This window comes from Crotalus tigris, unplaced genomic scaffold (assembly GCF_016545835.1).
Source record: "Crotalus tigris isolate CLP2741 ecotype Arizona unplaced genomic scaffold, ASM1654583v1 scf7180000018563.1161478300:1536566, whole genome shotgun sequence".
Taxonomy (NCBI): Eukaryota; Metazoa; Chordata; class Lepidosauria; order Squamata; family Viperidae; genus Crotalus; species Crotalus tigris.
The window spans coordinates 1,317,056-1,334,427 of NW_024097077.1; the positions used below are offsets into that span (position 1 = coordinate 1,317,056).

General features: G+C 42.9%; 1 protein-coding gene across 10 annotated transcripts in view; it reads right to left on the reverse strand.

Moving 5' to 3' along the window:
- The window catches only part of ATXN10 (ataxin 10), a 97,781-nt gene that overhangs the window by 40,946 nt on the left and 39,463 nt on the right, over positions 1-17,372 (reverse strand). Inside the window, exon 11 of one of the 10 annotated variants that reach the window (XM_039354600.1) lies at positions 12,315-12,596. The exons of 5 other annotated variants lie outside the window; for them this stretch is intronic. In XM_039354600.1, coding sequence (XP_039210534.1) covers positions 12,406-12,596 — 191 coding nt within the window. In that variant the 3' untranslated portion in view covers positions 12,315-12,405. Of the gene's footprint in view, positions 1-12,314; positions 12,644-13,572; positions 16,182-17,372 lie in introns of those variants that run through there. 4 more of the 10 variants (XM_039354606.1, XM_039354604.1, XM_039354601.1 and 1 more) reach the window with 4 other exon arrangements.

Sequence of the window (17,372 nt, forward strand, 5' to 3'; positions counted from 1 at the left end):
CCCCCCGTCACTGGTTCCTGCTTTCTTCTGCCGTTAGTGCAACTCGTGACCCAGAATGGCATATTCAGAGATCCTACAGCTTCCAAGTTTAACTGTTTGAATGACTTAATTCCGTTTTAAATCTTCAGTGTTAACAGCAGAATTTAGGCTGGACACTAAGCAAAGAAACCAACCAGCTCTTTTCTTTTTAATTGTTAATACAAATCGTTTTGGTACTTCCAAGGGCTGAGGGTTCTTTTTTCCCCCTTTTTCCCCCAGCAAGGACTTTGAAGGTATATTAATAATGGTATTTTTATCATATTTACTTAATTTACATTAAGTTAAGCTAGCTCATGGCTCATTTTGAGAGAACTATACAGTATCGTGTTTCAAGCTGGATATTGAAATATTTCAAGGAAGGAACAGGTCAAGTTAACAAATCTATTTATTTTAAGCCCAAATATTTTTGAATGAATTGTGATAATCCCCATATTAGCATCCTTTCTACTGAATAAGGGACACAATCCAATTCAAATGCATCTTGGTCAGGCCAAACACGTGGAACAGTAGATTGCGTATTGTGTATTTGGTGGAACTTTTAAAGGTGTTGATCCATAGTTTATCTACACTATGGCTGTACAGCCCTGGAGTTTGAGAAATGAGTGTACAAACTCTTAAAAGCAGTTGCATCCTTACTCAGGATCCTGGGTACATTCTAGCCTTCAAAACCATGCCAGTGTTCACTGCAATGACAGCGACCTCAGCCATTTTGGATCAGATCACCAACCTGACGCGGGTCACATAATCCTAGATTCTACTTCTTCCTTGGCCAGGTTACTGTATCTATACCTTGCACACACACACAGATGCACACTGAGGTGTATATATTCATGCTTGCAGGTTCTACTATTTCCTCTGCAGAACTTCAAAGCGGGGGAAAAATGAGCACAGATCATACATTAGTGGCTTGGAAAGCAGAGAAAAGCAAGGAGGCAAAGTGGCCAACTCAGTCTTCAAGCTGGTCTCCACAGCAGTTTTCACCTCCTGCTCCTCCTCCTCTTCCACCAAGCGCGCCCACGCCCTTGAGAAACTCCTGTCCCCAGCGTGACCTACACATTTCCAGCTGGCAAAGCCTCTCCTGGCCTTCCCCACCATGTCAAGAAGGCAACTGCACGTCAAAAAGGAGGAAAATATTTGATCACCCTAACTGAGCTTCAACATAAACAAAGGCAAACTGAATAACACAAACATGTGGAGCAACGGAGGAGGAGGAGGAGGAGAAAACCCAAACCACTTGAAAAGCCAGAACTGTTTCCAATAAAGGCCCTCCCTGAGACTCAAGAACCCAAACCCCCAACAGGGTCAAGTTCCCCCCAGCCCCCTCCCCATTTCCGAAGCACCACCCCCAACTCTGGGCTTCACTGTCTTGTCCCTGACCCCGACTCTTGTGGTGGGGCCTGTGGAGCGCGAAGCAGCTTTGCCGTAACCCCAAAAGGGAGCCGGCAGGGAAGAGGCCCACAAGCTGAAGAAGCCGAAGTGGGCCAGGAGCAACAGGGCTGGCTTTTCCCCTGGGAAAGAGCTGCGAGGAGGAGGAGGAGGAGGAGGAGGAGGAGGAGGGTGGTGAAAGGGCTATTTCGGAACCGTTCCTGCCTCACGGAGGACGGGAAGCAGCAGCAGCAGCCTGGCTTCCCTTAGCTTCTTTGGCCCTGAGGCTCTCTGGGTGGCTCCTGTCATGGCCTCCAACCTGTTTGTCTCGGAAGCCTCCCCCTGATTCCTCCCCCCTTGGCTCCCCACGGAGTTTGCTGCTGGGATGAGGCGCTGGAGGGTGGGTTTCCCTCTTATTCTTGAGCCAGCCACCCTGCATCCTCCCTGATGCGCCAGGGGCCCATGCTTGACTGAGCCAGAGGCCTGGCAGGACGGCTTTATGCTTCCGCTCTGGGCAAAAGGTTTCCTTTGGCTGCTGCTGCCCATTCAGGTGGACGGCTGGGACCGTGCCCCAAACACTCTGCAGAGGTCTCTGGGCCAGGGGCACCTGCCAAGGTGGTCAAAAGGTCAAGATGACCATGACTGAGCATCAAAGCCCCAGCCCTTTTCATTCATCCCAACAGATATAAAAATGGGGGGGGGGTGTTTGACCATGTGAATGCAGCCACCATTCTGACTTCTTTAACACCCCTCCTCTATGAATGCCCCCCATCCCCAGACTAAACATAAAACTTCCCCTGTTGTGAGAGAGTCACACAAGGTAGGGAGGCCTCACAGTGTTTTCCAATGGATCAAAATCCACCGATTTTTAGAGGCCAGATAGGGCGCAATCGCAGTGGAGCCGAGAGCCCTGGAGACGGAGCCCCGGAAGGAGATACTGAGAAGCGATTACAGGAGGAGGAACAAGGGCGGAAAGACCCCTTGAACCCTGCGAGAGGAGAAGGCGCTAAGAAGGGGCTTCTGGGAGGGCAGCTGAAAGACAAGCAGGCTTGCAGATTCTGTTGCCAAAGCCCAGCTCAGTGGGGTCTAACCATCCTCTGGGGTCGGTTTCATGATCTGATCTACTCCATAATGCTGACAGTCAGCCATCGGTCTCTGTTTAAGACACCTTAAGGTAGAATAACTGGGACAAATTGTTTAGGATTTCTTTTCTTTCATTTAATCATGTCCAATTCTCAGAGAACGTCTGGTCAAGTCCCGGCAGTTTTCTTGGCAAGGATTGCCATTTGCTATCCATTCATTGCCATTTGCTATTGTCTCCTTCCTAGGGCTGAGAGAAAGTGACTGGCCCGAAGTCACCCAGCTAGTCTCGTGCCCAAGGGGGGAACCAGAATTCATGGTTTCCTGATTTCTAGCCAGGGGCCTTAACCGCTGCACCAAACTACTTCTGGGGTCAACTTAACAGACTGTCAAATAAGATGAATTCAAGAGATCCTGATCAGATCCTGATCCCCATCCCTGTCCATGGTTGCTTTTCCCTTCTCCTTTTGGATAGAAATGGGAAAGAAAAAACAGTAACTAAAACGAAGAAGCACCACAGCCTGAAATCAGGACTTCAGCTTTTACCCAGCTGCCCTAACAATTAAACATTAAGGCTCACGAGGATGAAATTTGAGGCTCATGTTGTACTTTCATTTTAATTGGGTGAGGGTTTGAATCCTTCAACAAATGCAACAACTACTGTTCCAATAATAACCACGAGGACCCTGCGAAACCTTCACAACTCCATTCACTTTTAAGATAATGAAAAATGTAACATTTCTGTCGTAACACCGATTGTGTTTTGCAATGCTTCGGGGTGGCAAAATGTCTCTAGAGTTAATTAAGGCTTATAGGACTTGCGGGGAACAGCTGGATGTGAAGACTCTCCATCCCCTGTGAGGGTCAGTGGCCAGGCGGTTCTCTGAGGACTGCCCATTTTGGCAGGCTGCAGAAATGTCAAAGGTAGCAAAAGGGAGAGAGATACTATGAAGATGGTGCCAAAGAAATACATCAAAGAATGAGGGCGATGGGCAAGAATTCTATCAATGCCATTATATTTATGCCAGTGTTTCATGGTCCGAACTTGAAAGAGTATTCCTTTAAAGAGTCAGAATACTTCTTATCCGCAGCCACAGTGGACTCCTCCTCTCCCTTAGGACAATAGTTGTCATTGACAGGAGATACAGAAGGTCCTCTAAACAGGCACCAGCAATAAAATCAGTTGCCAACAAAAAAAATAAAATGCAGCAAAACTAGAGAAAAGGTCAGAGAAGATGGCTAAAGGTTTTCTTTGTAGCCTGCTAGTTCTAAAAAGCAAAATAGATTTCTTTACACTATAATTGGCTCTGCAATCAAGACTGGAGACAGACTACCAAATTGTTGACACACCTGGACAAAATGGGAAAATGTATTTTTTCCAGCATATTCTGGATGAGAAAGTTATGTAAAAATGAGAGCTGTTTGTTTGCTTGTTACCCTGTTCAGAACAAATGGCATTAAAGAGGCCTAGAATATTACTTATTAAGAAAAAAGTATAAAATATTTTTTCCCACCAGATCTCTGGTCCCAAAGGAAGGGTGTTCACCAGGGGAGAGGGTGTCAAAAAAAGTCACGATAGCTCTGGCAAACAAACCTAATCTGTAAGATATGTGCTTTTACTACTTTATCTTGATCATAAAAATCACCTAGATTATGGGCACCTTTGCTCATACTGGCCCCATTAAGTTAAAGATGAAGCAGAGCTGCAGGGTTTCATGGTTATTGTTAAATCCTGCAAAATTTGGAAATGTAGGAGGAACATTAACAGGACAATCACCTCTTGGAGGATTCTCCTGCTCCCTCTAAAGGGTGGGAACAGAGGATCCTTGTGGCCCTTTCTAGTCCACAGTTCTTTTATCCTGTAAAAACAGGTTCTCTTCGGTGGTCTTTGCAACCTCACCCGCCTCCCGCTTCCCCTGGGAGGAGAAGAAAATAAAAAGATCAGCCAGAGATGGCGGTTAGGACCGAATGTTAGGAAAAGGGGAAGAGCCACTGCACGGTGGAAAGACTGAGCCAGAAGGGAACTAGCTTCCAGATCAGGATCTGGCAGGACAGCCCGGATCCTCCGACACTTTGCTGTTTAGCTCGGTTCCTCAGCTAGACTTGGCAGAAGGCTCCAGACAAACATCCACAGAGAGGAATCCTCAGATCGTCTCTCAAAAGGCTGGGAGGCCGCGAGTCACTTCTACAGAATGCAGGACAAGGGAGTTGGAAGGGACCTTGGAGGTCATCTAGTCCTGCTCGAGAATCTTCCTCTCGTCCTCTCAGATTTGGCGTCGTGCTCACTTGGCTTGGAAGAGAAACTCCTGTAGCACATTTGCCTTATTTTATTTATTTTATTTTATTTTTAAAATTTATAAGCCGCCCCACTCCCGTAGGACTCTGGGCGGCTAACAATAAAAACAACATAAAATATGACAAACGAACAGTACAATTACAGTCATCCAGGGGTCAGATTTTATAAACCCCAGGCCTGTCGGAAAAGCCAGGTCTTAAGCAGCTTATGGAAAACCAACAGGGTGGGAGCGGTCCTAATCTCCGGGGGGAGCTGGTTCCAAGACGTGGGCGCCATCACAGAGAAAGCCCTCCTCCGCGGCCCCGCCAAATGGCACTGCTTGGCCGATGGAACCTGAAGGAGGCCCAGCCTGTGGGATCTAACCGGACCTAGGGAACTATGAGGTAGTAGGCGGTCTCGCAAATGCCTTGTGACCGTTGCTGGCCTGGGAACTGCTGGTTCCCATCGCCTCTCAGTTTGGCAGCCCACTCTAGGAAGGGAGGCTGGCCTGGATCCCTGTGCCCAGCCGGTCACCGGATGGACGCACCCAGTTCTACGATTCCCAGCAATATCAGGATGCTGACATTTTCTCATGCCTTTCAGTGGTTTAGGGGTCTTCTGATCCCTTGAGTACCAATCATCAATTTAGTTACACAAGCCTTTGTGGGATACAGTCTAACTTATATCTGCCCATAAATGGTACCAATCCATGCATTTTTGAATCAATTCAGAGATTATGTTCAATAGGATGAACTCAGAAATCATGATCCATCATTTTTTTTAAGCAGTGTTATTCCAAGTAAGCTTGAGATAGACAAACAGAAGCATTCTTCTTCAAGGGTCCGTTTATCCTTTATATTGAAAAGTATTTTTGATAAGCCACATTTGCTGAATTATTTTACTTCAAGTCACAGATTTGAGCCTTTTTAAAATGTGAAGATGCCTTTTATGATCTCATCAACATGAATTATCTGCTCATGTAAGTCCAGTTGAAATTAAGGCAGGAAGACAAAGTTGGACAGAAATTATAAGACCTTTGTGTCAATATTTGCATACATTCTCACCAAACAGACTAATCCTTTCTCTGCCAAGTAATTTCTTCAGTGTGTATTGTGCCCAAATGGCTGAATATATACACGTAGCAAGAGATAATAACCTGATCTGTAACAATAGTCTTGTAAACAAATGTTTTCAGAATCTGGCTCCAAAGAACTAGAAAGTATGTAGGAAGTACCTTAGTTTTCAAATTTAAGGCAGAGATGTGTAAGCCTATTCCCAGAAGATGTATTCAATTCAAAAAGCAAATTTATTTGACAGCTAAGTAACCCCGCCACACTTTAATCATATTTTATTTTCTATTTTACTCATTAAAAACATCTAAATATTTTCCAAGAAACACTTTCTATGCTTTCGCAGTATTAGTCCCATCTCTGAAGACTATTGAAGAAGGACCTTAACTGCAGGTAAAACCAACATTCATTCAAAATATCGTCTCAGAAAGACTAACTGGAACACAGTCTGAAAAACCTGAAATGCTTATGTTTAATTCCATTTATTTCCAACGTGGCTTGAGACTCAGGTTACTTCTGCTCCATGATTCTGCCAAAACAGAACATTCCATTATTAAAATGCTCTTTTCACAATTTAAAATATGAAGACATTTTCACCCAGAGTTTTTAAAACTTTGAACCTTTGTTTATCTGTTTATTAAAAGTCTATGCTTTCCATCCCACTGATACAGCAATTCCAATTTGTATGTGGTTTCTGAAATTTCAGCTGGCTTTTTAAAATTGATCAAAGCTTTAGTCTAAAAGTGTTAGACTAAATAGGACATAAGAAATTTTTGAAATGACATTAATGTACATTAATGCAGCATTTCTCCAGTGTACTCCCTAATATATTCAATCTGTTCATACAAAATATTTGTTGTTTTTTACCTAGAACTAAGGAGAAACTTCCTGACAGTGAGAACAATTAACCAGTGGAACCACCTGCCTCCAGAAGCGGTGAATGCTCCAACACTGGAAGTTTTTAAGAAGAGACTGGACGGCCATTTGTCCGAAATGGTATAGGGTTACCTGCCTGAGCAGGGGGTTGGACTAGATGACCTCCAAGGTACCTTCCAACTTTATTATTATTACCTTTATTTTTATTCTTTTATTCATTTTACTGTAATTTCTTTTGGTTGTTGTAAGTTGCCCAAAGCCAATAAATTTGAGTGATGTATACAAGTTTGATTTATTATTATTATATGGGTAATTTACAATTAGATTCATAGTCAAAGTCTAGTGAAAACTTAATTCAGGTTCTAATCAAAGAGCTAAGAATCATTAAAGTAGCATCTGAGGATATTATGGACAGTTCCAAGAAGGATTTATTTATTATTTTTGGTAAAAATTAGGATGTTCAGGGTTGATACATTCAAAATTTCTAAATATTGAAGTCCTTTTGGTATTGTTCCAAAAGTTCCAGTCATAACTGGCATAAGAGCAGATTTGTTTTTCCCTAAGCATTCATTTTTGATCTGAAAATTCCAGTATGTCAAAATTATTAGTACTATTATTTACTTAATGCACTGAAGTATTGTAAATCCCATAAAATCTATGCAGCATACAAATTAATAAATCAACTAGGTGGAGGAAAGCAGTTTGTGAGGTAAAAATTTCTCCAATGGGTCCAAGCATATGGAAACAGCCTTCATGAATAATCCATCCGACCGTTTGCGGTGAATTGGAGAGCAACCCCCTTCTGCTAAACATAATGAAAGGGCATTTGGACACACAGCGTGGCTGTTCAAGGACAGACCAGGAGGACAAAAAGAATATCCATTCCTCCCAAGAGAGGGAAAGGCCGCGTCTTCTGTGGGATGGCCTTGCCCTTTCCTCCCTGAAGCACCAGTCAGTCACAAGGCAACCCGCTGGGCTCTGGGCTCTCTCTTCTGCCACCGATTCCTGGAATCTCCCCAGGAGATCAGCTAAACAAGGGCCAAGTTTTTAAACAAACCAAGAGTTTAATTGAGGAGCCCACGCAGAAAGAGAAAGCCCGCCCGCCTGCCCGCCGGACGGAACAAGTCATTAGAAAGCAGCATATTTAGAAGTTGGCCTTCAAAGAGGAGCAGGAGGAGTTGAGGAACGCGTCACACCTGTAGCCTCAATATTCCTCCTTTCATAAGATCTCTTGATGAACTGTGTAGTATTTGGCTGCACCCTGTGAAGAGCCTTTTTCCCAACAAGCTGTTCCCAGGGTGTTGAAAAACTGTCATTCATAAAAACGAGGGAGGGGGAAGGGGGAGTTCAGGAGGCCGCTGTGGCTGCAAGGGAAGAGGCGGAACAAGGCCCTACGCAGGGCGAGCACCTGTTCGGCCGCCCCCGACGGGAGCTTAAGGTCCTGAGCGGGGGGGGGGGGAGAAGAAAACAGAAAATAAGCAAGCAACTTGTTCTTCTGTCCAAAAAGACATTTTATCCAAGAATTCTGCATTATCCATTATCCTCCAGAAGGAAAGAAAGTAACTCAAACTTGCAGTATGTGTTTATCTATATGGGGGGAAAAAGTTGGATCCAGAGAAAGGGATCCCTTTTAAATATCCCCTCGTTTCACAAACATCAGTTTAGATCTAACTTTAATGAATGCCAATTATGCTCTATTTTTTGAAATTAACCTTTAATTTTCAAGCCTTGTAAAAACGGTTCTTTCCTAATTTTAAATATAAACATAAAAAAGGTAGGGTAAGGGGCAGTCTGCCAATTAATTGTATGACCTGGTATAATTTTGTGCAATTATTTCAATTTGATTTTTCAAAAAGCATACTGATTAGTATTAGAGTCTGGTACTGAATTGTTGATGCTTTCTAACTTTGGTGATGGGAAAGACTCCTGAGAAACTAAGGAAATGGGGTCGCTGCCAACCATCCACCCAGAGCTCTCCCTTGAGGCACAAATAGCAAAACTCAGGTCGCATCTGGGACGCCTTCCGCAAAGGCCCCGCTCTCTGGAGCAGGCGGCAGTGACGGGAAGGGTGGCAGGAGGGAAAAGGGGATAACCGCAGCAAGATGGGGGGACGTGGCTGTCGCGGGGGCTTGGGAAGTCCCGAAGGACCAGGCTTGAACCTCCTGCAGAGACTCTATCCAAATCAGGAAGGAGACCTGACAGCATTCTGGGCAGCCATCTGACGGGAATGGTCTAGGGCAGGGGTAGGTCACCTCGGCTCTTTTATGACTCGTGGACTTCAACTATGCTGACTCAGGAATTCTGGGAGTTGAAGTCCACCAGTCATAAAAGAGCCGAGGTGGCCTACCCCTGGTCTAGGGTCTCCTGCCTGAGCAGGGCGTTGGACTAGAAGACCTCCAAGGTCCCTTCCAACTCTCTACTACTGTTCTATTATTTTGGTTGCTAAGAATTGATATCAACTTGATGGCATGTAATCAATCAATCAATCACCTAATTTAATGCACCTTTGTTGTGATGAGAAAGTTTCCAAGAAAAAAAATGGTTTCCCAAAGACACACTAATATTTAAAGTCTATCCAAACCTTGGATCAACAATGCAGGAAAGCTATGAACCTTTTATCTTAGTGGTTTATTTAATGAAACCTAAAGTTCAAATACAAATCACACAGTGTAGAATATAGCTAGAGAAACAGTCATAAAAGTGAATAAAAGCAGTTTGTGGTTAAGACTTAATCTTCACTGAATAGTTTATTCTGGTTTTTAGAGAAGTCACAACGTTCACAAGTGGTAGCTGGGGAATTCTGGGACTTGAAGTCCACACATCCTTAAATTGCCAAGGCTGAGAAACAACGTTGCTGCAAACCAACCAACCAGAAATCTCAGCGGGGTTTCCCTAACATTTCTCTCCGGGGGGGGGGGGGGATGAGACACCGCTTGGCCTGTGGCCACACAAAAGCCAGAGCAATTCACCAGCTACTAAAAAGCACAGCATCCAATTCAACTGGAATGGATTCATACCTTCCTCTTCACAAATTAAAGCTCACACCCGGGAGAATTCGGCCGCTATTGTCAGGAAAGCCTGACCCTGCTTGATGCTTGAAGAAAAAGGGGAGAGCTTTTGTTGACGTGCTCTTGAAAGCCATCAGGTTGCCACAAGACTTGAGCCAACTACGCTCTCCTCCTTTCAGGCTCGGAGAGGCTTTTCAGACTCACCCATGGATGGCCTGTTTTAATCCTCTAGCATGGAAAACACAGCCCTTTCAAGACCCAACTTCACTGGGGGGGGGGGGAGAGAGGGGAGCTGTTGTGCTCAGGGAATTCACCCATTCTGGGGAATCAAAAGGCAGCCACTCTCCATACAGTAATCGGCATGTTTTCCACTATGAAAGCCTAGGGACGCCCTTTCAGAGCTCGCCTCTTATCCATTACAATCATCAACAAATAACCAAATCAATACAGGCCAGAACACAAAAACACGGCGCCTCCCTCCCACACACAGACACACACACAGACCCCCGCCTGCCCCAACCTCGGTTCGTTTATTACTGCTCTTCTCCTTCCTTGAAATCTCCTTCAAGAGAGGAAAGCAGATTTTCAACATTCTTCTTAAACTGGGCAGATGTTGTGTGCATCACTTTAATTCCTTGCATTTTCATTTCGGCCCCAGAACCGACTTGAGCTCGGCTTCTTCAGGGAGGCATCTCCAAATGCTGCAAAGTGGACGACGGGAGTTTGGCTTGCCTTGCGCACTCGGGGCGCTCAGAAGTGTCGAGGCAGTTCGCGTTCGGAACTGTTGCCTCCTTTGGAGCTGGGCCCAAAGTCACAAAGAGTTTCAGAGCGTTTGGTGTGAACCCCGTAGACACACAAGATTGCCTTTAAAACACACCAACCTATTCTTATCAGTAGAGCAGGCATAAACATAATCCTGTAAAACACAACTTTCTTCAAGGCATATGTTGCAAATATATTTTGCTAAACCAGATTTCTTTTCTGCTTTACTTAGGGGAGTGAAGGAATATTTGCAAGAGGTTAATTTTAAGACAGGAATGTAATCAGTCCCATTTAAAAGGAACTGTATTTTACAGTGTTATGTGCATCCTACTTTATACAGAATGGGGAAGATAGAGAAAAACTAGTGTCTTGAAGTAACCCTTAACTTGAACAAGATCTGTTCTTCTGTACTTTGAGGACAAAACTGGATATATGAAATCACAAAATTGGATACACGAAATCAGTTAAAATCAAAAGAAAAAACAAAAACCCCACAACCTAGAGGCAAACAGTTTGGGGCATGGGAAGTTAATTGACTGCTGCCTCTCTCAACCCAATTCATTCCCCCCCCTGCAAAGTGGCCGAGTTCAGTAACAATGCAGAAGGGCATCCAAAGCAAGAGAGGGACGGCTTCCATTCTTCTAGCTCTCTTGAATTAATTAACTGGAAATGGGTTTTGTCAATGTTTTGGAAAGGCAGGGGGTGAAAAGAAATGGGTAGAATTAATCACAGTGAGAAACTACCACTTAAAACTTCCAGAGCTCAGAAACAGCGCATGAGAAGCAAAAATTAAGACAAGGGGAAGTGGGTTTCCTTACCAAGGAAACGAATAAAATTCAAACAAGCATCCAGTTCTCTAAAAACAGATCAGGCCACCAAGCTCCCTGCCTGCTGCAGCCCAGTTTCAGTACTTAATTCCCTTCGGAAAAGACAAACAAAGCCCCCCAAATGCAAGTGGTACTTATGGCTGTTCCGTCTTAAAAACATTTCAGCTTTTTGCATTTTTGTAGAAGAAACAGGTATGGCAAACAAGCACTAAGAAATAGTTGGCGGTAAAATGAACTAGGGCACATTTCATCCCTTCAGGCAGCGGCTTTTTAGACTCATCTAAATGGCCACAAAAAAATCTAGGAGTGAATCCAACAGGCCTTTATTTCTATTTCTAAGCCTTTTTCAAAATGGGAGCTTGCATTTTCAGCACGTGGGATCTCCCCTTCTTTCAGAAAAGACTTGGGGAAAACTTACACAGGAGTTAAATGCAAATACTTTCCTCAATGAGTACTTAAATACAGGCCACAAACAGCTGTAGATCTGGTACAGTTTTCATCTCTGTGTAGTTTTGTTCCCTCTGGAAGGGATGAGGATCTCTTCATTTGTGTCCTTATTTCTCACTCAGCCAGTGAGCACGGTAGGAGGAGAGCAGTTTTAATCTCTTGCAGCCAAAATTCAGAAGAGCCCTGGTGGCACCTGTTAGGATTAACCACACTGTACTAAAAGGCAGAAGCCTTAGAAAGTTGCAGCTCTCTTCATCGGAAGTTTAACCAATGTAGGACCGATTGGAGAAGAGTGAAGAGGGGAAAGGGAGGGAAAGAAGAGAGTGGTGATGCAGTTGGAAGCATCAGTCACAAATTGCATTGCGTTACCAGTAGAATCTCTCTTGAGATTCTATAGAAAACTACTGAGTGATGGAAGCTGTAAACAACATCTGTAAAACCCACAGTTGCAAATGAATGTTTCAGAAAAAAGTAGTTTCCATGTTCCTTGTCTTAACTCCAATACTCCCATAACACTAATGCATTTCTTTTGACTTATTTTCAAAAAACTGTCTCAAAACACCACTTAAAAGTTCATCTGATCTTTTATTGATCTCACATCTAGAACAACATATATTTCCTTTAGGGGAGGGGAAAAGTCTTTTGCAGGTAGCAACTTATGGATCTGGCATCTGTTTCACAGATTTTAAAACCAACTTCTGACCTCTCGACTCTATTTTCAGCCCCAGGCTCTCAAGGGCCGGGTTATCCGCAGGGCCCTGCTGCTCCATCCGGGCAATGAACTCCTGGTTCCTCTCGTTCTCTTCTGTCAGGTTACGAATGGCGTAAACCGCCCACTGGCTTATGACTGTTCAGCAGCGTCAAGGAATTTCTGCAAGTTCATTTTGCTGTAAGCTAAAATATGGGGAAAGCGTAGCATAAATGCACTGATTAAGCAAGTAGCATTATTTATTTCAACTATTTTTAAAAAGCTCATTCACAGAGGGTTAGGATTAGAGGCTGAACTGAGCACAGCCTGTGAAAAGGTGCATTGCAGAATTAAGATCAATATCATATATTTACAAATATGTAGCAATAAAATAAACTTTTAGGAAACAGAAATCCTTCCATATCTTTACAGGATCACTTTAAGAACAAGCTACTAGAAGGATGTCAAAGTTTATGCTAGTACTCTAGAGCCTAAAATGAAATGGGTTTAACCACAGAAATGAGATTTACAGCACTATTCTATATATGTCAACCAAAATATAAACATCGCTGTACTTAACACCATTTACTTTAAAAGTCTGCAAGATCACAGCTGCAGAACAATAAACCCAGACATAGATAAGTGTTTTTCCCGCTTAAATTTTAATGGCTTTTCCTTTCTTCTCTGCATCATTTCAATCAGAATAGAGCTAGAAAGGACCTTGGGGGTCTTCTAGTCCAACCCCCGCTCAAACAGAAGACCCTATACCATTTCAGACAGGCACCTGTCCAGTCTTTTCTTAAAAACCTCCAGTGATGAAGCATCCACAGGTTCTGGTGGTAAGCTGTTCCACTGGTTAATTGTTCTCACTGTCAGGAAGTTTCTCCTGAATTCCAGGTCGCTTCTCTCCTTGATTAGTTTCCATCCATTTTCTTGTCTTGCCTTCTGATGCTTTGGAAAATAAGTTGACCCCCGTCTTCTTTGTGGTAGCCCCTCAAATACTGGAATACTGCTCTCATGTCACCCCTAAGTCCTTCTTTTCTCTAGACTGGACATACCCAGTTCCTGTTCTTCATATGTTTTGGTCTCCAAGCCTTTAATCGTCTTAGTTGCTCTCTTCTGCACTTTTTTCAAAGTCTCAACATCTTTTTTGTAATGTGGTGACCAAAACTGGATGTAGGATTCCAGGTGTGGCCTTACTAAGGATTTATAAAGCAGGTATTAATACTTCAAGTGATTTTGATTCTATGCCTCTGTTTATTTCATTGATTGTACTTTGCATGAATACCTTGAAACATATTTCTGTAAAATAAAATATATAAAATATATTTTTAAAAAATTATCAAGACATATTTGCTCAGGACATTAAGAAGTAAGATAGCCTTGAACAATCCTTTCATGGTGGTCCCCTTTGAGCAAAGTTGAAGGCAGACATTAGGCAGAGGTTTAATCATTTCCATTATCATTGATAGAAACTATTTTCTGAGCATATCCATTAAAACTACTTACGGAAATGCTACAAGCGAAATGTTATGTCACAAAATATAATTTCTCTTAGTGCACCTACAGAAGAAGGAATTCTGACTCACAAAGCAGAGTGCCTGGAGGGCATCAATTATTTGCTACGTGTAGCTTCACATCTAGGAGAAAGCTATGCATAATTCACTCGGATCCTTCATATTTTCTTGCTAAGTTTCATACGGCCATTTGCCTACAGGGCGACTTAGACAACAAGGCTGTCTAAGTCTGGGTGGGGCAAGAATGCCAAATAAAATGAGAATAAAACCTATAGAAATTTGGGAGAATGTGGATGGTTAATATTGCTTGTAAAGCTGACAAATCCAAGTACAAAGTTGGATCTTTGAATTGATAAGACTATTTATTTATAGTGTTTGTTTCCCGTATTCCAAGAGCAGAGCACCAGAGAAGTATAAATAACTTGTTTCCAGACAAAGAAAAATAGTTTTTAGCACTTTAAAAATTTAATATTAAGCAGTAAATCTATATAATAAATGTGTCATTTTTAAGTGGCACAAGGGCCTTTGATTTGGTCATGAGAGATTAACACAATTTCTTTCAATAAATTGAGAATGCAGTTCACCTTAAAAACATTAAGAAAATAATGCCGATCTGATGCAGCACCTAGTAAAAAATACAATGGACGAGAAATCACCTGATAAAAGTCAAATGCATTTCAGTGATTATGTCTAACGTAACTTAAGAATACCTTTGCAGATTATTTAGCAATTAAATAAATTTCTTTGTGCTGGTCCATGACCGTAATAAAAATTTGATGATGAGAGAGATTTCCAAGAAACGGTCATCACCGAAAACCAAGACGGGGAAAAAAGCCCGGTTGGGTTCCCTGGCGCTCTCTCAGCTTCGCTGTTTTCTTGCAAACATTTCATTACCTGGCACTGGTGATGTTACCTAGATGGGTAATGAAACATCTGCAAGAAAACAACCAGGCTCAGAGAGCACCAAGGACCCCCAGCTACAAATATTCTCTTCTAGACTCCCATATAGTTCAGTCCTGATCCCATAACCGTACACTGCCATTATTTCACTGGCTTGAGTACGGCTTTCAGAATGAATTTTTATTAGGACTTGTTTAAAAAGTCACTATTGACAATAGTTACAAGAGTGACAATACTAGTACTGTCACCTTTAATTTAAAAATGAGAGACCAATAGCCAAGATAATAAGGTATACATCAAATACGGTAGGTAATTTATTGCCCACTGAATTTCTACGTATATAAGTTTAATGATTATTAAACAAGAAATAAGAGATAAATCTCTCACTAACATCTAATACAGCTCTTGTTGCTTCAGCTTGGATTTATATTTTACGTCAAAATGAATATAACAGACATCATAGTAAGGAGCGTATTATTTCAATAACATTTAGAGTTGGATTATAATCAGCGTTAGATATATATGAATTGGTCCTTCTTTATAACAAGCACCAAATGCACCCTCATTTAGCCAGAAACTGAAAAATGCCATCTTTTGCCATCAAACAGCATAAACTAGGAGGCTAGACAAACAATCTAGTCCTGTTGTTAAGAAGAAGAAAAACCCTCTGAATATTTGTAAGGCCTGAAATCTTAACTCAAGGGCATTGTAAATAATATTATGAAATAATATAGATGCTAACAATAGAAAACATAGGGAATAGCTTATCTATTCATGTTATTCTCTTTAGTCTACTCCGAGGAAATTTGCCAAGTTTCTTTAAAAAGGGATTTGGGTGTTGTAGCGGGTTTATAGCTTTTTTTTTTCTTGTGCAACTTTCCAATTCAGTGTCATGAATATGCATGATTTTCCTTAATCCACTGCGTGAGCCGTGAGCCAGGGACCTCTGGATGGCACATAAGACACAAGTGTCACAGGAGATTAAACAAAGCCCTCGGTTAATATTCACATTACCCTCTTGTTCTTTTTCAAAAGATAGATAGAAGATTGAACATATTCTGAAGTCTATAATCCAACCAACACTTTAAGCCCTTTATTGTATATGCAGCTTTTTAAAGGGTGCTTCTAAAGTTTCCATAGTTACAACAAACAGGAGTCTATTTGTTGCCAAATGCAACAAAAGAAAATAAAACATAGCAATCACTGTAGCTTCCATTTGACCCATTTGCTTTGGATTTCTTAAAGAACGGGAACACAATGCAGCATCACGATGAACCTGGTTAATGGTATGATAAGCTGACCGTTCCTTTTTGCCAAAAGATGCTCTCTGCCAATACAGGAGGAGAAAAAAAGCTCTTACAAAAACAGCCTAATTTCAGGTCCCTGGTTTAAGCTACCATCTTAATAATACTGCAGAGGGAGATGCAATGCTAATTTGCGCCATTCAGAAGAACCCTTTTGATATTTTTCACAGTTTCTTAGGATTGTAGGAAATATTTTTTCTTACATACAGTAATCTAGAAAAACGTTCAGCATCCTCCACATATCTGGCCAAATCAAAACTTGGTGAGAAGGAACCATTATTAAGTGAGGCAAAGCAATTATATTAAAAAAAAGGCAAAATGCAGGGGTTATTAAAACAGAGATGAAAAATAAAATGGCAAATACTTTCATATTTTTACAGTAGTTGTAGGTGGCCACCACACTCGTTACAACATGTCCAATCCTGGACAAAACAGAAAATGGATCCCAAACCACCAGATTAGGCGGCCTCCTCTGCCAAACCTATTTAACTCAGGGAAAAAGGGGGCACAAGAGAGGAACATTATGGAGGAGTGGAAGGAAGACCGGCCTCCCGTCCTGTGGGGAGAGGAGCCCGGGCTAGCCAGGACTTGGAGCCCCTGCACACAACGCCTCTGCCTCTGCTCAGAGCTGCTTCGGAGCTTGGGCACCATCGGACGTGTGGACAGCCACGGAGATGGCAGCAGCAGCTTCCAAAGGGGGCTCTCAGCCCAGGCCCACCAACGTTCCCCGCTCCTCCCAGGCTCCGGGCAAGCTCTGCCTCTGCTCAGCCTGCCGTCTTGCCCTCCTCGGAGGTCCTGGCAGAACAGGACACGAGGCCAGAGAGCCCATGGTCTGGGCCAGCGGCTCTGCAGGCTTTGAGGGTAAGAGGGCACTGGCCAGGTTTCCTTTGTGGTCGACAGGCCTCCATGCTGCAGGAGAAGGAAAGCAGAGCAGGGGAAGGAGACGGAGGGCCCTTGTGTGCTGGAATGGTAGGAAGGTGAGATTTCTCCAGCCTGGAGCACTAAAAAAATATGCCCATAATATGCTACCTGCAGGCTTGCTTCTCTCACCAGCAGCACCTCCCCCAAACACACACACACACACACACACACACACACACACACACACACCGACTGCTCACACAGGGACGGCACAACATCTGTAAGGATAATCTGGGTTTATGTCTTTGCTTCACTTTAGGATTTTTTGGAGTCACTTCGGAGTTTGAGAAGCT